This window comes from Seriola dumerili, unplaced genomic scaffold, assembly GCF_002260705.1.
Source record: "Seriola dumerili isolate Sdu_G_001 unplaced genomic scaffold, Sdu_1.0 BDQW01000478.1, whole genome shotgun sequence".
In the NCBI taxonomy this organism is placed as follows: domain Eukaryota; kingdom Metazoa; phylum Chordata; class Actinopteri; order Carangiformes; family Carangidae; genus Seriola; species Seriola dumerili.
This window is the reverse complement of record NW_019174733.1, coordinates 1,095,617-1,116,306: the sequence shown is the minus strand read 5'-3', so window position 1 is coordinate 1,116,306 and position 20,690 is coordinate 1,095,617. Positions and strand designations below refer to the sequence as shown.

Genomic DNA, 20,690 nt, shown 5'->3' with positions numbered 1-20,690 from the left:
TGTGTTTTAAGTATACAGTAGGTCTAGCTAATCACAATTTTGACAAGGCACCTTAAATGTTCATACAGTTAAAATGGGCAGCAGGAGCATTTTTTAGTGCTGATATTACTATTTAATGTTGGTGATAAAACTGATTTTTTTTTTTTAATGTTCTTACTTAAAATAAAATATAACAAAATATGATCAATTTCTATATGTAAAACTTTATTAATATCAGATTCTTGACACTTTTTTGTTGTTTTCTAAATTTGATCATAAGAGAGATTGTTTGCTATACAAGAGATACAATAATACTGAGGATACATAAAAACATACATCTTTGATTATGTGAGGGGAAAATGATCAATATCAGCCTGCAATGGCATCAGCAGTTACAGTTAGTGCATATTTCTGAGGAACAGTAAACAGTGAAGAGTAGTGAAGATTCTGCTGCAGGAAGGCAGACAGCTTCTCCGCAAAGTTCCTTAGGAGAAAGGCTTCACAATCTTCATTGAGATGTAATTCTGCAGATAGAAGACATTCCAGAATTAGAATAGCTATTTAAAAATAAATCACTTTAAGTGAGGCAGTGAATGAATATTGATAGTGTTTTAGACAAAATACCACCGTTACGATGGATAAAACAAATTTTAGGCAGTTTCAGCAACAATCAAATAAATATACTATCAGCAAATTGAGTGATCTTACAGGTAGGGAGTAGAACAGGATCCCGAGGAACAAGATCACCAGCAGAAGAAGAATCACTCCAATGAAAATCCATCTGAATCTGCGCCAAACTATGAACTTCATGGTCTTGCAAGGGTTTGTAAACCAGAAGAACGACGTGTCAGGGCGACTAAAGAGAAGAAACAAACAGCAATGTTCACATAATGTAGATCCATGTAAACTAATTCATAGTCTTGTTTTAGAGAGCTATATTCTTACTTGGGTGGGTCCAGTTTGGGATTCATGTTGGGCTCATCTCGGCCTTTCCCAGCAGGTCTCTCTTCCATCTCCTTCTCCTCCACTATTTCCAAGGTCATCTCCACTTTCCCCTGTGAAATTTTGAAACACATTCTTAAACAGAAACCAGGAAAAAAAAGACTTAACTAAGGATTGTCCCGCAGATATAAACTTACACCAATCACATGTTTCCCATCCTGCTCGATCACACAAGGCCACCAGCCTCGTACAGACTTCTGGGAGAAGAGTGAGTTGGGTTGTGGTTTTTTGGAGGAGGCTGAGCCTGCCATCCCGGGCAACATCTTCAGGCTGCACTTCTCGGGGGTCTTAGCAGGAGGGATCAGACTGAGTAGGTCTAGCTCAACTGAACCTGTGACAGAAGTATGGATAGAAAATTAGTATGTGTCTTTCTGGTGCATAGATACAGTAGCTTCATATCTTTCAAGCCTTTCACTTTGTTTGGTCATGGCATAAAATGTGCTTAATAACAAAGCTGCTTTACCTAAGTAGTCATCCAGGGAGAATTTGTCATTGTCCCAAATCTGGATGATCAATTTAGGAGGAATCCTAAATTCAGTTTTGTCCAGATTCCAAAAGTGTTCCTATGAAAAGACAGACACTTAATTTATATCATTACTTGCCATCATACCATCACATTGAAAATGATATGGTTATGAACAACCACTTGATGCTTTGTTCCCGATCCATGATCTCACTCACTTTCCTCGAGATGACACACAGCTGCTCTGCAGGCAGATATTCGAAGTCAAAGATGAACCTCCAGTTGAAATTTCCATCACCATCCAAGGATCTGTAGTGGACATCAGTCTTCTGCTTGTCCTCCTCCATTCCTGGCATCCATCTAAGAGACGTGGTAATGTTTTATTCAGATTAGCTACTTGTGATTTGTGTGTGTGTACCAATAAATGGTAGAGAAAACTGGTAGGAGACGTTTTGTACCCTTTAACATAGATGTCACTCATGTTTTCTCCAGTGATGCTTGTTTCATCCAGAATGACATCGGTTGTGTTCCAAATGATGGCCCGCAAGAAGTACCTGTTTCAAATATACCGTTATATTTCATCCCTCGGAGCATTATATCCAATATTATTATTTATTATCATATTAAGACTTTCTTACTTCTTGGCTTTGCGTGGAGTGATATCACATGGAGGCCCTGGCAAACCGAGGCTCTTGGGGAAAATGTCTACCCACATTTGAATCTGTCCCTGCATTTGTGGGAAAGATTTCACAGAGCAGAGAGTAAGTACTCAACTACTTGTAATTCTAATGAAGAAAAATTAACACAGTGTTATTGCTATTGTTTTAACCTGGGACAGGTTGGGTTGGTGGGAGCTACACAGGGTTCTGGTCTCCACATGCTCTGGTACTAAGCCATGGTCTCTGAGGACATGCAGGGCCAGCCTCTCTCTGGCCGGGCCCATGTGTGGATGGATCACAGTGTTTGCCTCTGCAAAAGGTGTGGTATATCACAAAAGATTGATGCTTGCTAATATTAAAGATTCAAAACAGCCAAAATGCTCATTGCTAATTGTTTAAAATACTACCTGATAAACTAGTAAAAAAAAAAGACATAACCAGTGAGATTATAGATGCAATAATTCTACAAATAATAAATAGGAACAAGCAGTACCAAAATCTTGCAGGTTGTATAGTTTTCCTGAGAAAGTCAGTGAGCTGCCATCTCCCTCTATGTGTGGGGGAGGAACACCCCTCACTTTGGCCACATTCTGGAGGATCTGAGAAGGCTTCAGCTGGTCTCTCCACTGATTGATCCCTGACCTGCAAGAACATGGTACCAACGGAGCCTTGTCCATCTCAATTGACCTTAATCACAACATGCAGGCAGTGCTACACAGGTTTGGCTTTAAGAAACTAAAACAAATCAAAGGATAATGTGAAGAGGTTGTTGGGTGTATCACCATGCTGCAGATGTGTTCACATCCAGCAGATACACAAAGCGCAGATACTTACACACAGTAAGTCTGTGGCAGGCCACAGCAGGACCTGAAACGAGACAGGAGTCTGTTCTCCAAATCGATGACTGTCTCACCCACTTTTTCATCTCTGCTCAGTAAATCATAGTCATACACAGCAATCTTCAGGTCCTTGTCTTGAGGCAGGAAGCAGGACAGTTCAAACACCCTGGACATAAATGGAAGACATCATATCATGTATGTGTTCTTTTTTTTATTTATGTTCCTAAGCAACCTAAAAATTGGTGATCATCATTTGAACAATTGAAAAATTAACAAAAATCGTCATCTCACCTGCCAAACTCTGGATTAAGGGTGTTTGGTTTGTAGTTATCTCTGTCATCCAATGTTTTCCTCCCCAACGCAATCTTAACGTATGGGTCACACTGAAATGACAATGCAAAAAATATTAACTTAGCTTCAATAGCTTCAAGTATCAAGGACATACAGTAGTTGAAACTTAAATCTGGAGAGGGGTTTGTCATTAAACCAGGGTGGTTGACCAGTTGTAGCTTCATATAAAACTCACCATGCCATTTGTGTCCTTAGGCTGCAGGTCAATACAACGGACAACATATATTCTGACCAGGCACTCCTGAGGTCCGCTCTCAGGAAGCTCTCTGAACTGGCGAGGTGGAACTGGCACCCCTGGGTCGTCAGGCAGCGGGTAAATCTTGAATGATCCCTGTATGCCAGTAAAAAGGACAGTGGTACTATATATATAACATGAGTCATATAACACCTCTTTTTTTGAGGTAGGAATGGCTCCAGACTTAAAGCCATCACATTATCACATCCCATGATAAAAAATAAGATTGTAGAAAAACAAATGAAACTCTGAATAAATAAAAGAAGCTGATCAGCTGTCCAAAAGTACCAGATCGTCTTATTCCAGAGATGAACATGTTATTCCACTAATTTCGCCATGCCCCCCCTAACGTAAGTGAGTCTAAATATCCATTTACTAATATTGTGCCTACATGAAAACATTAAAATGCAACTTTATTACCCACTCAAAGTAGGAAAATCACATTATTCAAAACTTGACTTGTAGAGACAAACATAAATCAAATTTTTGTTCTTGTTACAATACAAAGAATGATCCAGATAATCCAAGTGAATTGCAGTGTAAAATGAACTGAATTAAAGATTAAGGTGAGGATGAAAGCTCTGGATTTCAACTCCAGAAGTACAATATACTGTAGCAAACTATTCCTTCACAGATATACCAGTTTGCAAGCTACACACATTACATTGTCCATATACTGTTCAACAAAAAACTTGCTGAGGTGACCTTCCCTCAACCAATATCTCAAGGTCTAAATCCTGTACTATTTTGCAGCTGCCAAATTACAGTCATCAATTGAGTTCAATTGAAATTCATATATTATCCACCAGAGGGCAGACAAAGGCTGGGAAAAGTAGCTGTGCAAGAGCAAAAGCAGTCATTGTTCACATTGCATAGGTCAGGTATAAGGACGGGTTGAGCGACAGTGACACTTCCGCAAAATGTAGCTTCATTACCTTGAACTCTCCCACCACTGAGGGATCCTCCTCCTCATCTTCAGTCTTTCCGCGCTGAAGTTTAAAAGTGCTGCAGAAATCAGTGAGTCCCTGGAACTGTGGAACCTCCTCTAGTTCACAGTTATATACCTGAAAAGCACATAACACCATAATATAGACACACCAAGGGAATTTACAAATTACATCTATTGGACTTGTGCATTATGTGTTACACAAAACAAAAACAATCTAATTACATTTCACACCTCAGTTGTTTTCACAGAACTCCAACATTTGTCTCACTGTTTTTCACTTAAGAACTATTCTCCCTCTGATGAAAATCTTCTTTTTGTTTTGGATATATACTGCTGCAAACTCTTATGTCCAAAAAAAGGGGAAGGATTATTTGGTCACAAACACAAAGTCACAAAGCTCGTAAAATCAGCACAAACTCAAGCACAGATTAAATCAGGTCTTGTGTTTTCACGGTGTGCAGTGACATATTCTCACCTGTAATGTGTCGTATCCCTTTTTCAAGTAAGGCCCACACTTCTCCTGCTCTCCAACAGAGGCGTAGAACTTACTCCACCAGTCCACTGCCTCCTCCTCCTACACAATGGAAAACAATGATGAACTTAGTGCTTTTAGAGATGCTGTCTATCAGTAAACTGCTTGTGAAAAGAGGAAATCTCACCATTTCTGTTTTAAGCTGCAAAATGGAAAGCAAACAAAGAATATTTATTTTCAAAAAAAACAGTAGATGTAAAAATCTTGCTGCACTTTGCTGCACTGCAGTTTTATTTACCTCAGTTTTCACAATGGGTCTCTCCTCGATTTCGATGACAACATCTCTTTGAGCAGCAGCTATCATTGCCACTGCAAAGTTAATGGAAAAGGATCAAATAAATCCCTGCTGTGTTTAACTGAGTCTCTATGTATGTGCAACAGTCCATGCACCTGTGTAAATACCTCTAGCAGACATGCAGACGTCATTGTTGATGCGATACGGGTCACAGCGGAACTTGTCCAGGCAGTCGATGGTGCACTGACCCACTACAGGTTTCCTTCCAAAGGGCCGGTGGTCGATTACTTTCAGCACAATGGGAGGGGTGTACATCTCCTCTTTGGGCAGAAGCTAGGTAAGAAAGACGAGAATCCACATCAATAAATCTACACATTTACAGGTGCCTAAATATTTGGAACAGGACATGCTCTAGAGAGTTTTATGGTTCGTACCACTTTGAGTAGCAGCACAGATCCAGGGAAGTTTGGGTTCTTTTTGAAGTTCTTGATTACAGCAGTTTGAACAATCTCACCGCCACATTCCACTATCAAACTGGGAGAGGACACTGTGGCCAACTGGTAGGTCTTCATGTTCCTCAAACCCCAAGTCAAGACCTGGTGTCAATTAAACACATAAACATATTTATACAAACTAGTATAAGAAGATCAAAGGAACGGCATGGTGGTGAGAGATAAGTGAAAGAAGGGAGTTACAGATGAGAAATTCAACCACAAGAGAAATCTAAGGGTTGGGCCTGTCTTGTCTGATCATGTAATGTGAGTCAAGGGAATTTTTTGGCAAAAGGAGCAGCATGGTTTTATTGTATACCTCGATGGCAGTGAGCTGCACTACAGGCCTGATTCCCTGGGGAACCATGTAGAGCTTCTCCCCCCGCCGAGGAGGGACCAAGGGCAGATCTCCGTCATTACCCTGTAGGGCAAAGCACAGCATCACCTCCTGCATATGGATTCATAAAGTTGAGCTAAAGTATGTTTATTTTCTTTAAGTGTTTTCTATACCTTGTCCTTCAGAAGGAGCTCAGCAGCAAGCAGTGCCTCCCCAGCACTGCGACCCTTTTTGGTGACTGGGAACCACAGTAGCTTCGGGGTGACAGCCACACTGGGGTTCAGTTTTACCACAGGGGGGCATGTACAACGACCCATGGGCTCATCTTTACCCTAATGAATAAAGTGCAGATATTCACCGTGAACCGCTCCTGGTTTTCTAGTATATAGTTCAGTATGATTCCATGAATTGAGCCGAGGTTTTGGGCAGATTAAACATATTACATACCACTTGATCACTGTCGTACAGCTCCAAGACCACTTCAGGAGGGTTGCGGGCAACTGTCTGTGGGTCTCCGTAGATTTCAATGTCCTCAAAGATGAGAGTCTGATCCCATGTGGGGTTCAGAGTGGCCCTTATGACTTCTGTGGTCTTACTCACATGTAGGAATGACACATGAGCGTAGGGATCTGGAGAAGACCGGGGGTATTATTGTGACTGAAATGTCTGACATTTAATGCCAGATTTCCTTTGGCAGAATTGAACATCATGAGATTTAATTTATTCCTCGGGACTGTACTTTGTCTGTTACTGCTTTGTTTTTACCTGAGAAGCTGTCTTTGTCCATGGCACAGAGATTCCTCGCCTGATACACGTACACCCTCAGGTGATAAACGTAAGACCCTGGAGGGAGATCATTTCTATCAACACGCCACAGTGTAATCTCACAGGACACAAGCTACACTGCTGATTAGAGGTGCAAATAATTTTCCAGGACTTGCAGACTTCATGATTCAATGTTATCTTGAATTAGGACCAGTCAGGAAGTTTAAAGAAACAACATGAAAGCTTTCATTAAAGTCTGTGACCAGGAATTGATTTTATCTGACCCGTCTACTCACGGCTAAAGTGGCAGGAAACAGTGGGTGTGTTGGCACCGAATAGTTTGGCTGCATCCATTTTACTGGCCTTCTCGTCAACGTCAACACCCTGTCAATTAACAAAATGCAGGGTGAGGTGCTTGAAGGAGCACATTACAGCAAACATCTGTGCAAAATGAAAATCAAATTTGAAGAGAAAAATGCTGAACTAAATCAAAACTTCCTGAGTTGTTTGCCCACACTGGACAGGAAAAGGCACATGCAGAGGAATAATGAGAGGATATGACTCACAAGGCATAAAGTAACTCTTGTTGCCAGGACAATGGCCTTGTTGGAGGGCATTTAAGAATACAGCTTATATTTATCAATATTACTCAGTGGAGTTAAGCAAGACTCACTAATGCCCCTTCCAGTTTGAAGATGGCAGAGGCCCCAATGCAGTCTGATGGGACCATCTTTCTCCTCCAGCAGCGGCGGCGGAACGTGTCAGAGGAGCGCTCCTTCCTGTGGAATTTCCAGCCAATCAGGGAAGAGTATTCCCAGCCTTCCCCCGGTTCTCGTCGCTTGTGGAAGAGACAAGGACAAGAAAGGAATAAGAACCTACGATCGTAACATCTCTCATATCTACTCTTTTTCCCATCCACCGCTTCTTCACCTCAGTAGCAGCCACTTTATCAGACATCCTCCTCCTCGGTCTTATGAGTCTCTTCCTGCGATGGACATGGTACATTTTCTCTGCTGCAACCCAGGATTTGGGCTTATCATCAGGAGGAATGGTAACCCCATATTCCCAACCTGATGTCAAAAGACACACAGATCGTGTTGGACGCGCAATACTTCAAACATGAACATTTTGATAACATATTTCTGCTTTAGTGTTCATGTTACCTCTCTCATCTACAGCTTTGTTGCTGTCAAAGCTCCACTCATCCTCCCAGGTCCATCCAGGAGGACAATCAAACTCTCCTGGGCTCTGAGCCTTTTCTCCATTCTACACAACAAAGACACTCATTCATTTCAATATTGATTACAATTTGATTTTTTGAGTTATTTGGAGAATTGTTCAGACACAGTTCCCAAAGTAATGCCATAACCATTAGAAGCAGCCCTAATGGAGACTACACATCAAAACCAGACAGACACTGAGCCGTATTCACGTCAATCTAACCGCAAAACAAACCATCTGTCCTGAGTACATAATAGCACAAAAGAAACTGATAACATTGGAAACAAGCATGAATAGACTGAGGCTTTTGCTCTGTTATCTTCACCCGCACTTTTCACACAGTGTCCCAAAAGGTAAATGTGTGTATGTATGCATGTTGTACCACATCTGTGTAGGGCTCTGCAGCAGGCTTCCACTCGCCACCAGGAAAACGTGTTTCATTCTGAAAAACTTCATCCGTGAACTCTGTGTGGCCCGCGTCTGCTTCTGTTAGCAGGCTGTAGAAAACACCACCACAGCACACAGATTGGTGAGGAGCTTTGTGACTCAGACAGTAGTTATGCGGAACCATGATAAACAATTTAGGAAGACCAGGGTTGAGAGCTAAAATTATTTACATGAGTCTCAGCGGCTAATGTAAGCACTTCAGAAGTAGGAGGCACAAAGGCAGGGAGGGAAGGAGACCTCCTTTAACTAAAACACTGGCTGAAATTCTTTTACATTTCCTGTAATTGTGTTTATGATCTGGGTCCAAACTGTGGTACAAGCGCTCATTAAGGTTACTTCCAGTTAAGAGAGAATAGTGCTGAAAAATGAACAGGATTTTGGAGCGTGTTCAACTGTACAGTGATAACAGGATGTTTGTACTTAAAATTGTACAAGCCATGAATCACAAAGGGCTGCGTGTGTGCGTGTGTGTGTGTCTGTGATAAAGTTTAGAGGTTCTCAATAATATGTCTTCTTCTCAACTTCTCAAACTTACCAACGCTGGGGGTCAACGAACCAGTCTTCTTCCCATTCCCATCCACGTGGTGGCAGAAAGCGTTCCCGTTTGAGTTTCACCTTTCCAGTCACATCTGAGAATTTATGGCGACCAACCAGTCCGGTGGTTCCCCACTTTGCAAACACCTGAGCCTGATTCTCATACTGCAGGGAGAAAAAACATCTTTGTTTGGGAACAATATTCTACACAAAGCATAGTAAAGACCAGGAAGCTAAAATCTGAAATGTGTGTATGTATGTTTAACAAAATGTATTGTGTAATTACTGTACCATTTCAGCATATACGCTGAAGTTCCCCTCTGAAAAGCTGTTGAACTTCTTCTCATAGGCAGAGAGACCAAACCACATGTTGACTCGCAACTGAACAGGGATCTTCACACCCTTGTTTTTGTCCATGGGGTACTGACAAATCGAAAGTTATCTTTTTAGTTATGTGACATTTATATAATGTGTTATGTATGTATGCATGCTGATTAGTCTCGTACCTGCATGAAGATTGTCTGGGTCCTTCCACAGTGTTTGCCACAGGCCTGTTCACTGAAGTTGGAGTACAGGATCTGGTTGGCTGGGACTCGGGCATAAGCCACCCGTTTCTCTCTTCTCAACATCCAGATGATCACATCTGGCATGCTGTTCTGAGGCTGATGGAGACACATAACATTTCTGTTACATAATTAAGGTTTCAGTCATATCTTTTTAACTACATAACAACCATGAAATTTCTGACCTCTTCTGCCAGCTGCTTGATTCTGTCCAACCAGTCTTCAATGTCAACAATAGTACTCTTAACATCTGTGGCCTCTTCTCTCATACGACTGGCCATCTCTTTGATACTGTCTACGGCAGCATCACGCAGGTTTTTCATTTGGAGGTCCAGTGCAGTCACGTTGGGCTCGCCCTCCAGCACTGGAAGCTGGAAACTGTCAAAACAGAGACAAAGTCAGACAACAACAGAATTCAACCCAAACAGCCACCTGTATTGCCAAATCTATTGTATTGTATGCATGTATTTACACACTACGGTTATCTAATGATAAGTTGCATTATAGCATTACTTCATGCAGCTGCACCAGTGTAGGATTTGTCTTACCGGTCAAGATCCTCAATCATGTGGTTGATGAGTTTGAGCCAAATCTCTACCAGACGTGTCTCAGACACCTTGGCTAATATGGCTGTTTTTAAAGAAGTCAGGTGGGACTCCTAAAATGAATCACAAAGACAGATAAAAGGAGATTATTGAGTCATACTATATGTGTAGATGTGCAATATTTAGGCAAACACTTTGCTAATCACTGTGACCCGTTCTCACCAGTCTCTCAGCGATTGAGAGGAGAATATTGACAGAGTCCAGACGGTGGCTGATGTCCTCCCAATATGAAGTGAGAATCACTACCGGCTTGGTGTCAGCCCACGGCAGGTAATAGTAGTGATTACCTGTGGGATACAAAATAAATATACCCAGTCATTGTAAATACAAGTTCTGGGGTTAACCACATACTACAATTTGCTGTCCATATGGTTGTTATTCTCTGCAGTGTGGTCAACAGTTTAAATAAAGAACTGTCCAATGTCCAGTTACAGTAGAGTTCTAATTATACTGTATATTCCACTGGTAATTGTTTTTCTTAAACAGGGTTGATACTATATAGTGGATTTGGAGTTGCTTCTTGCTCCTAAAGAAAATACGCCATTCTTAAATTTACACAATTAAACAGCAGTTATTTTGCTTGTCATTAAACATGTAAGAGCCTAATAATCTGGTCATGGGCCATGATAAGTTAAAACACCCTAGATTATAACATGTAATAAAGTTCAGAGCAGTTGTTGAATTCTTGTAGACTTCTTCTTTTCGTACCATCAAACACAGCAAAGCTGTACTGGGTCGTGGATGCGAGGGGCTTGCAAGTGGAGTCCAGCTTGTTACCATAGTTACCAATGCTGACCTCAAACTGAATTGGTTCGCCTGGCTCTAGGATCATGCACGCACTGTGGAACACAGCGCATAGAGAGTACTTCCTCCTCCGCTGGTATTTCTGCACTCAGTTAAAAGAAGATATGGCAGTGTTAGAGGTTAAGAGAGAAATATTGTTGTTTTCTTTTCTTTCTCTATCTCAGTTAAATGTATCATGTCTCTGTTTTTGAACAAAAACCTCTTTTGTCAGTGATTTTTTATGTAGGGAAACTCTGAGAACCCACACTGAAATAACACTGGAAGAAAAAGAGTGATAAAGAAATATACAGTATGACAACCTACTGATTCAAAACCCCTTTTCCTGGCTCTGTATACAAATGAAATATATATGGATCCAACAGTAATTACAGTATGACTGGTGTGCATTCTATACCTGTGCCACTAGGATGTCATCACTGGTGATGTCGTCAATGTTTTTGTCTATCTTTCCATCCAGCTGAGTGGACAACTCAACAAGGACCCTCCCCCTGTAGGCGACCCCTTCACCCTGCAACACATCCAAATGCAAAAATCTAATGTGGACGTGTACACATGCACATGTATTTGTGAAGGTTAAATATCCCGTGTCTATACTCTGCACTGAACCCACAGCACTGAGCTGGTAGGGTAGTCTTACCTTGCCAAAGTTGAGTTCGTCGTATGGGTCAGGCAGGCCAGTGAATTCTCTTGGGCTCCCATACAGGTTGACATAGCAAGGCCCAAAAGCTGGAAGAAAACCAACCTCTGATGCTGCGGTGCTGTCTGTAACACACAGACATTCTGTTTAAAAACCAACCTGGCCTATACAACAATAAGGTGTGTGAGATAGATGTACAAACAGAAGCATAGGGTTGTGACACTATTTCCTCAATCATGGCAAGATAATATATACATTACATATTGTAATGTTACTGTAATGGAGGCGGAGGCAGGAGTTTACTTCTCAAACCATGACATGATTACCTTCAATCTCTCCACCAGATGAAGACATTTTGCTCAGATTCAAGAACGTTGTTCCTATGGCATCATCCCTGGTTAGACGATCCCTGCCAGGAGTACATTGGCATGTCAAATATGGTTGTGATCTCTCTGTCACTTGTGCATGTGTATATGGATGAATTTTTAGCTCTTACCAGTCATACATAGTCAGCTTGATGCGCTCACACATGGACGGGAACTACAGGGGCAGAAATACGTGTTAATTTGTGCTGAAGATTAAAATAAGATCAAGCTCATAAGATACCTCTTAATATGCTTCTTTCGCACCTTGATTTGGAGATTGACGAGTTGATTCCACTCTGGATTAGCATTTTTCTCAATGATTTTGGTGCACAGCTAAAACAGAAAATATGATTGCAAATCAACAATATTCACACAATAAGAACATTAAAAAAAATGTTCTTTTTATTAAAAATGAAATACCTTTTTCCCTGCAAAGCTGACTTCCAAATATGGATCCACCAAGTTTTTCCGGTCTCCATCCCCTCCAAAGACTTGTTTTACCGTATGAACAAAGGCGTCATCCACTGCAACATAAAGTAGTTCCTAAATAGGAGTTTCTTGCAGGGATTTGACTGCATTATACTCCAGGGAATGCAGAAATTTATGAACTTATAAGTCACTTACTCTGAGGCATATCCTCAGCACGGTAGACTTTAAGGCTCAGAGTAGCCCATCGCATTGTGATACCAGCTGGCACCAAGAGATTGCTTTCTATGTCATCCTGTTCCTCACTTATCTCTCTCCTCTCACTCTGCACCCAGGAGAGGAGAAGAGAAGGGAGGAGAGGAGAAGAGAGGAGAGGAGAGGAGAGGAGAGGAGAGTGTGTCATGTTTTTTTCAGTACTAATCTATACTGTGCGTCTAGTAAAGGGGAATTTGATGGTGACTAAGAGGTTACTCGTACCGGTGGGTCATCTCCAGTGCCAACAACTATTATGCTGACTTTCAGGTAACCTCTGGCCCCTGAGCTGGAGTCATCAGGATCACTCAGGAGGAGCCATTTCCTCATTACGGCATGACCTGGACATGGTATAATATTCAACATGTTCAAATACCTACTTATAATATATACAAACAAATCTTAATTTTTTTTACACAGTATGCATTTCACATGGAAAGACTGACCTGGTTCATCGTAGATGTAGCCAACATCCAACTGGGTAAGGAAAAAAAAATTGACATTTGTCAGCCTGCCGGTGATAAAAGCCACATCTCTGCTTCACCAGGTCTCTACTACTGAGTGATAAATCACTACATGGGAAAATTATGAGATAAACAAAGCAGAGATAAAGACAGAAGAAGAACTTGAATTGGCATACCTTGAACTCTCCCATTAGACTGTCAGCTCTGAGGGAGAAGGCGTCATAAACCTGTCAAGAAAATGCAGCACTACAGGTTCAGATGCAGAAATTCTGATTTTAAAAGCACGTCATGGATGATAATTACATTTTTACAAAATAAATTGCATTAAAAAGATTGATCTACGCACCCGAAGACTAATGCTCTCGTCAAATAGCTCTGAAGGGAGCATGTTAACGTTGTAGAAAAACATCTGAGGGACAGAAAAAAAAGCCATGAGTTACTGATTATTTCTGATGTCACTGGATGCACAGTACAGTCTGACGTCAGACGCACTGTTATCGTGATTGTGACAAACATTATAGGACTTACAATTGCTTAAGCTGAGGTGTTTATGCTTTGGCAAAAGCTGAGAGAAGAAAAAAAAATGGATATGTGAATTAGATACTGGAGAAAGCTGAGGACACTAGCTGCAAGCTCCACTATCATATCACCGCTGCCAATGAAAGAGAGAAATACCTCAGGGGGTTATTGAAGCTGGTGGGGATTAAGTGGCAAAGAACGAAACAGACAAGCAAGGTAAAAGGCACAAGTAAGTGATCACTATTCCATTTCTTTTGCAAGACAGGAAGAGTTTTTGTGTAGTGATGGATTTATTACCTCATCAAAAAACGGGTTATTTCCTCTTCTTATTCTAGTCCTGTGAGTTTGTCCGCACGCATTCACCTTAACCACTGGCTTGACGTTGTTGCCAGGTAGCTGTCGACCCTCGATAACTCGAACACGGATCTGGACATAGCAAGCAACAGTGAGACAAGCTGAACAAACAGTGAGACAATTTATAAGGATCCTTTTTGAAAAGGTAGCATCAGTTCATTTGGGTTGAAGAACAACTTATTCGGTACAAGCACAAAGCTGCTCCTGTTTCTAAAGAAAATCATGTATGTTGTGTTGTTTGACCTGATGCAAGAACAGAAAGGTCTTCACATGTTTGCAATTCTCTAACATGAGGGATAAATGTTATAATTCACCATCCCGGCCTTCAGTGTGTATTTACACTGGTGAAACCTGCTGTCAGTCATGGGATTAATGACAAGAATTCCTTTCGAAACTGGTACTTGTGAATATCCAGGAACAGAGTTATCAAAACTCAAACAATACCTGGAAGTCCTGAGGCTTATTGGCCAGGGCTCTGTGTCTCTTACGGCTGAGACGGATTGGCTTTTGGTTGGGTTTCCCAGGCTGGTTCGTGGAAGTGGGACCAACCGGACTTTCATCCTGACCTCCTCCTCCGTCCATGTCCGCCTCCCCCTCATCACCCTCATCACTGCCTCCTATCATAGTTATCACAAACATTCTTAGTATTCCAAATACCCATCGTACTGTTTTCTCAGCTTGTTTTGTATCCAACATAAACACCAAACCAACACCAAAAACCATGTTTGTTTCTGTTAGGGGTCACTTCAAAACTTACAAGGCTTTCCAGTAATATTAAAGCAGATCTATGATAAACAATAACGGCAGCCAAAAATGTACTGCACTTAGCTGAAAGACAGTTAAAGTTTTCTGTACATGGATCAGTGTGTTGTTGTTAGGTTAACTGTCTACTTACCAGCATCCACATGAGAAATGTCTCTATCAGGCTGCTCATTCAGGTTTGGAGTAGCGCTGGCAGGTGGATCATAGCCAATAAGCAAATTAATGCTCGCCTGAAAAAAAGTATGTTTTTTTCAATTAGCATTATCATCTCTGCTATGTATGTTTGATACCAAATGACCTATCGTATGATTCAGCAAATTCAGTTACTTCCTGCAGAGCTATACAAATACCAGGCATCATCATCACCACTGCTAGAGCTGAAGGTGCTTTAGCTGATATTCCATGTCATAAAATTGCAAAAGTGTCAGTGCATGGAAGGGATAATTAGGATAATGTTATTCACCCCAACAGCCTGTTGTTTCTCGTTGATCAAGGGCACATTCTTGGATGGGAGAGATTTCACTTGACCACTGGCCAAGTCTCTCAGAGAGATTTTTGCTGAGCCAATGAATCTGAAAAGCAAACACATACATGCTCCTTGGGTCAGACAATCATAGAAAACATCAACAAATGAAACATTCCAGCTGGAGAGGAGCATTTCGTTTGAAAGGGCAGCAAGGACCAATGAAACTTAGAAAAAGGAACAATAGGGAGGATGCTTCGGTTCCACAATCTGTGACAAACTTATGCAGTTATCACACGAGGGAATTGGGTGCAGTGGTTGTTTCAGTAATTGTATAAATGACGGTTTCCACTTCCCAATTTCACTTCTTCACATATTATGACACACGGAACAACAAAACCTACACTGTTACTTTGTGTACCAAACAGAAGTGATGTAGCAAAAGATTAATAACCCTTGTGAATTGCAACACATTGGGGATTTTCTAAATCATCCCAAACCAAATAAGTACATCACACTTTAAATTCACAGATTATTTGAGGTCACAAATTGAAGCCATACGGTCCTCTTGACCCCTAATAAACATTCATTTCTAAAACTAGAATTACAACCTCACGATTGAATGCCTCTGCCGACCAGTCACAATCTCCCCTTTTGTTCCTGAGTTACAGCATTGGATAATGGCCAGAAAAGTGTTATTTATGGTGTCACAGGAGGGCGCCTTGGTGGATCACCTGGTAGCATGTACCACATAGGCTTAGTCCTAGCTGCCCATGGGTTTGACCCGACCCACGGCCCTTTGCTGCATGTCATCCCCTCTCTCTCTCCTTGACCTTCCTGTCAATCTCTCACTATACTATCAAAAATAAAGGCAAAAATGCCCCCCCTAAAAAATGTATGGTGTCACAGTGATGGTGACCTTTGACCTTCTGCATATAAAATGTCATCACTTCCTCATTTTATGCAATTAGACAATTGTGAGAAATGTTGTCATAATTAGAGTATGAATTCTTGAGTTAAAGACAAAAATTTGTTTTGTGAGGTCAGATTGACCTTTGACCACAAAACTCTAATCAGCTCATCCTTATTTGGACCCAAAAGCACCGGTGACGTTACCAAGATCAGCCCACAGCTGCTCAAATTTATTGCCAATAAAAGTCTAATGTTCAACAAAAAGGCTTTGATGCTCATGTCAGCCTACAGCTGATAGCCAAACTTCATAATTTACAGCCGAGGAACTTTTATTTATGTATATTATTAATCTTTTTATTAAAATCCTGTGCAGTGTATATCAAAGGTAAGACATATTGTTTACTAGCTACATTTTTATACAAAAGGTGCAATGTAGTTGTTTTTAATTGCTTTTTCTCCTGTGCATTTGGAATCTGTTAAATGCCATTGCCAAAGATTACATTGTGCACCCACAGCCTCCATTAATGTACACAAGATGTACTTTGTGTTCAAATTCTATTCCAAGAGATCAAAAAAAACAATTTGGTACACTTTGGGCAGCCAAGTGATCAAAAAGTATAGAACCCATGGGCCTCTCCTGACTAAGCCTTTAAAAAGCCCATTTTTGTTCTTTTATATAATGTACACTGGTACAGTAACATTCACAATGTTACAGACACTTGGCATACAATAGATTTTGCAGGTTGTTGGGGTAGTCCTGCCTCTTGGAGTCTCTCAGGCAGGCTCTGGATGGCAAGGAAGAAGAGAGAGCAAACTCCACACAGTTAGACTGATGCAGAGATGAATGAATCTAGAAAATCAGACGAGTTTCCGCCTGTTAAAATTGAGCGCTTGCCAAGTGCTTGCTCATGGGGGAATTTGTTCTGTTTCTTTTACCTTATTTTTTTTTCTTTCATCTGTTGGTGTGGCTATGCAGTTTATATAAAGTGAGAATTTTATTTTATACTGAACCAATAATGTACATTACATATGAATAATTCATCATGTCCAACGTTTCATTTTTTATTTGATCAACACCCAGTGACAAATCCTAGTGACAAAATCCACTTTGCTTGGCTAATTTTGGTGAAATAGCCATTGAGGAGCAGCAACAGCATCTTTCAAGGGAACGAATAGGAGACTTTACTCCATGACAAGGACCAGCTGATTTCACAGGAAAATAAAAGTGCACAAGAAAAAAACTAGGGAGATGGAAACAATTAACATGTACCACAGGCATGTGCTGGGCGCTCTGTGGCCAGCGTAAAGGAGTAAAAATATACTGTAGAACTAAGGAGATACATGAAAACAGCACAATCATATTCAGGATTATGCACAGGCACTCTCTTTCTTCTCTCTTGTTCTCAAAAGTTGTGTCATTACTTATGATTACATGGAGCTGAAAAACACTGGGTTGTGCTTCGAAAAGCAGGGTCAGCTGTGGAGGAAATCTGGAATGACAATTCACTGTTCCTGCCACTGCAAAAGCCACATGCAGGGACTAGTTTATAGAGATTAAGATTTGTATACATAACTCTCTTGTGAAACTAGAAAACAGTCTAGTCTCAAGTATTTAGATTTGCTCCAGTGAAGAAAAAAAAAGCTGACTTTTCTCTTCAATGAAAGAGCCAGTGGATGATTTTCCTCACTTTTAAACAGAGCTAACTTAGGAGTACAAAATTTTTTTTTTTGCTATGCACACAGAGCAGTCGATTCCACCAGCCTGAGCAGCTGTAGGTGGCTCATCTTGATGGTACCACAGATTAAATACCCCTGTTAAGCTGTCTGAGTCACAAAATGTTGTCTGCGTTTCCAGTTGAACATTTTCCCACCAGAATCAGCTTGGTGCTGTGTATAAAGTTCATTTTGCAAGGCATTACAGGCTGAACTGCTATCAGTCATCACAGATGTGCCAATGACAAGCCAGAGCAGGCTCTCTTATTCACCCCACTCAGGCGCTGCAGACAGCGATCATGGAAAAATATCTAAGTGCATGCGTGGCTGAGGGAGACACTCCTCCACCCCCACCCCCACCCCTTGTGACCGCCTCTAAATAATTTACATTATACACAAACGGTCACTAGAGTAACTTATCTACCTTCTTGCATGCCCTCTAATGACTCAGACACATAATTCTACAAAATACTTAACATATTGAAAAACAACAGACCATTAAGCAGAGTAATAAATAACATACATGGAAGCCTTAGATTTTCCATTCTTTGTAAGGCAGCATTCCTCCCGTAAGAGCTGGAGTACTTTTGTGAGGGAGACAGCGTCTTCTTTACTGACGCTGCAAGTCTTAACATGGTCGCAGTGAGTCCTGTGGTTGCTCCTACTCTGCTCCTTAGCAAAAGATCATAATAACTATTTTCAACCACACTGTTAGAATAAATAGTACAGTAGTTGTAATATTGATAATCAAGCTGCATCTGCTAAGACACAAGCATTATCACATGAAAGTTAAACCTCTGCACAGTGAGGTTTTCACTTTCAGTCATTACCTGCTCTACGTAGTATAACATGCATGTGTGGTTTTTCAGGGGGGAGAAAGGGGAGGTTGTTATTCAGAGGTCCTCCTCCACAAAGGCAGGAGTTTGTTTTAAAGACTGGTAATTTGTCATACTGGGAGGCTGTCTAAGGGTCATGTAATCACTCTCTCCAAAACAAAAAGAAATGTCATGAGCACACCTATGCGGCTTAGGACAACACAGATTTTTCACCAGAACATTAAGTAACACAATTACAATATGACATATGCAAATGTGACAGTTTCTCTGTGGGATCCTTGTCGCACACATACTTATCTTTGCCGATTGTTTCATAGTCTTTCACTACGACGTTGATGAATGAGGAAGCATCCAAGGAAGAGCCTTTCAGATCAAATTCAAGCACCTGTAATTATAAGGAATAGACAGTTACAATCACTCACCAATATACAGCAATTTTAATTAAAGTAATAGCAGCTCTCAAGTCAATAAACAAATCAACAGGGTCACACATCTCAAACATTACAGCTCACTTTAATCCCACCACTTACTTCATTCCAGACAGGATTCAATTCATTGTCAATTGCTTTGGTTTTCTTCTTTTCACCTGTAAACACAAAGGAAAATCATGTTTACTGATGAACTTACCACATTAAAGAAGAAAGACCTATTAAACACACAATCAAGCTTCTTCCTATGAAAAAGAAATTACTCAATAAGCATTTTACAACTTGGAACATAGGCTCACTTAATGCATGAAGGCATCTCATATATATATATATTTTAAAAACACCAAGCCTTCTGGCCCCAAAAGCAGCTGCTCTCTGGGTAATTCTGACCTTATAAGGATGCACTCTTTTGTTTATGAATCACTAGGGAATGATGCATAAACTGCTGCTACATTTAAGTGCAAAGTAATGTCCAAAACCAAAAGGATGACAGAAAATATGATAGTTTGATAGAGAAAAGACTTAACAGAGCATACACCAGTTTTCTGAGAAAAAAAAGCCAAAGTGTTAGTCATCTCTCACCTCTGAAGACAACAGCAGCTATTGGATCTGGATTTCCAAGTTTCTTTTTGGGGATCCCACTAGCGGACTCAACGATGACCCGCAGCATTTTGAGTCCAAAACAAGAAAAACAAGTCCAAATTTATACCTATAAACAAATCATATTCCGCTGAGAGACCAGGAGCCGTCACAAAAGGAACTGAAAGTCACAGATGCGTGGAGGAGAGCAGCGGATACCGAAGGGCAGCCTCATACATGAGTCACTGGCATGAAACACACCACCCAGCCTGGGTGGGTAGAAAAGACACAAAAGTGACCTGTGCAGGATAGCCCACCGTCCTCATTACCTTTTCAAAAATACTCCATACTTACAATTAAAATTTGCTTCATATGAATGTGCAGAACTCTGGGTTAATCTAATCACCTTCCAGGTAAACCAGCGTCAGTTCACTCTTCTCTTAGAGTGCAGCGCCCCCCAGTGGTCGTGTTGATAATACCTCCTATCTATGCTGTTGGAAATGAAATCTAATCTAGATGTTAACAGTAAAAATATGCAAACAGTTTAGTTTCCAGGAGATTTCTTAAATTAGGTAAGATAAGATGCACGCATATTATTTTCAAAAGCATTTTCGCGCGGAATGGTTTGCCTAGGCCTTGAACACCGCACAGTGATTTTACAATAACAGTTTATCAGTCCGGCAGAGGAAACAAAATATGAAATAACACTAATTACAATGGACATCGCGAAACAATAATTTTAGAAAGGTAAAAGAGTTGAGTTTAACGTCTGTTCTACTTTTCAAGACTTTACTCTAGCTAACAATATTGTTTAAAACTGTTTTTCTTCCAGCTAACATTAGCTAGCCTAGCTAACCTTGCCTGGAGTCATCTTCTCTTTGTAGATGTTATTGACTAATAAAAACAGCTTCCCGGGTGAGACAGATAAATTAGCCCTTTTTTGGAATAACGTAGCATTAGTGGCTGAGA

At 40.8% G+C, this 20,690-nt stretch overlaps 1 protein-coding gene across 2 annotated transcripts; it reads right to left on the bottom strand.

Moving 5' to 3' along the window:
- Positions 1 to 201: 201 nt before the first annotated feature.
- On the bottom strand, positions 202 to 19,904 carry myof (myoferlin). Of its 2 annotated transcripts, XM_022763829.1 has the most exons (53): positions 19,725 to 19,904; positions 19,245 to 19,300; positions 19,008 to 19,099; positions 15,254 to 15,362; positions 14,924 to 15,020; positions 14,473 to 14,645; positions 13,972 to 14,100; positions 13,502 to 13,564; positions 13,332 to 13,382; positions 13,138 to 13,168; positions 12,917 to 13,032; positions 12,638 to 12,764; positions 12,434 to 12,537; positions 12,278 to 12,346; positions 12,145 to 12,188; positions 11,975 to 12,057; positions 11,649 to 11,773; positions 11,406 to 11,519; positions 10,916 to 11,093; positions 10,370 to 10,494; positions 10,151 to 10,260; positions 9,788 to 9,980; positions 9,546 to 9,701; positions 9,331 to 9,462; positions 9,041 to 9,204; positions 8,441 to 8,555; positions 8,001 to 8,103; positions 7,768 to 7,907; positions 7,511 to 7,675; positions 7,134 to 7,221; positions 6,838 to 6,915; positions 6,520 to 6,701; positions 6,246 to 6,404; positions 6,055 to 6,156; positions 5,679 to 5,840; positions 5,412 to 5,577; positions 5,248 to 5,318; positions 5,137 to 5,151; positions 4,953 to 5,051; positions 4,464 to 4,592; positions 3,469 to 3,624; positions 3,234 to 3,325; positions 2,938 to 3,108; positions 2,597 to 2,745; positions 2,274 to 2,413; positions 2,083 to 2,171; positions 1,903 to 1,998; positions 1,663 to 1,804; positions 1,445 to 1,544; positions 1,119 to 1,312; positions 925 to 1,034; positions 688 to 835; positions 202 to 503 (listed from the first exon to the last, which is right to left on the bottom strand). In XM_022763829.1, the coding sequence occupies exons 1-53, from the start codon at positions 19,810 to 19,812 to the stop codon at positions 465 to 467; spliced, it is 6,129 nt and encodes a 2,042-aa protein (XP_022619550.1). In that variant the 5' UTR covers positions 19,813 to 19,904; the 3' UTR covers positions 202 to 464. The 2 variants fall into 2 exon arrangements, with proteins under 2 accessions (XP_022619550.1, XP_022619551.1); XM_022763830.1 differs by lacking the exon at positions 5,137 to 5,151.
- Between the last annotated feature and the right edge of the window lie 786 nt (positions 19,905 to 20,690).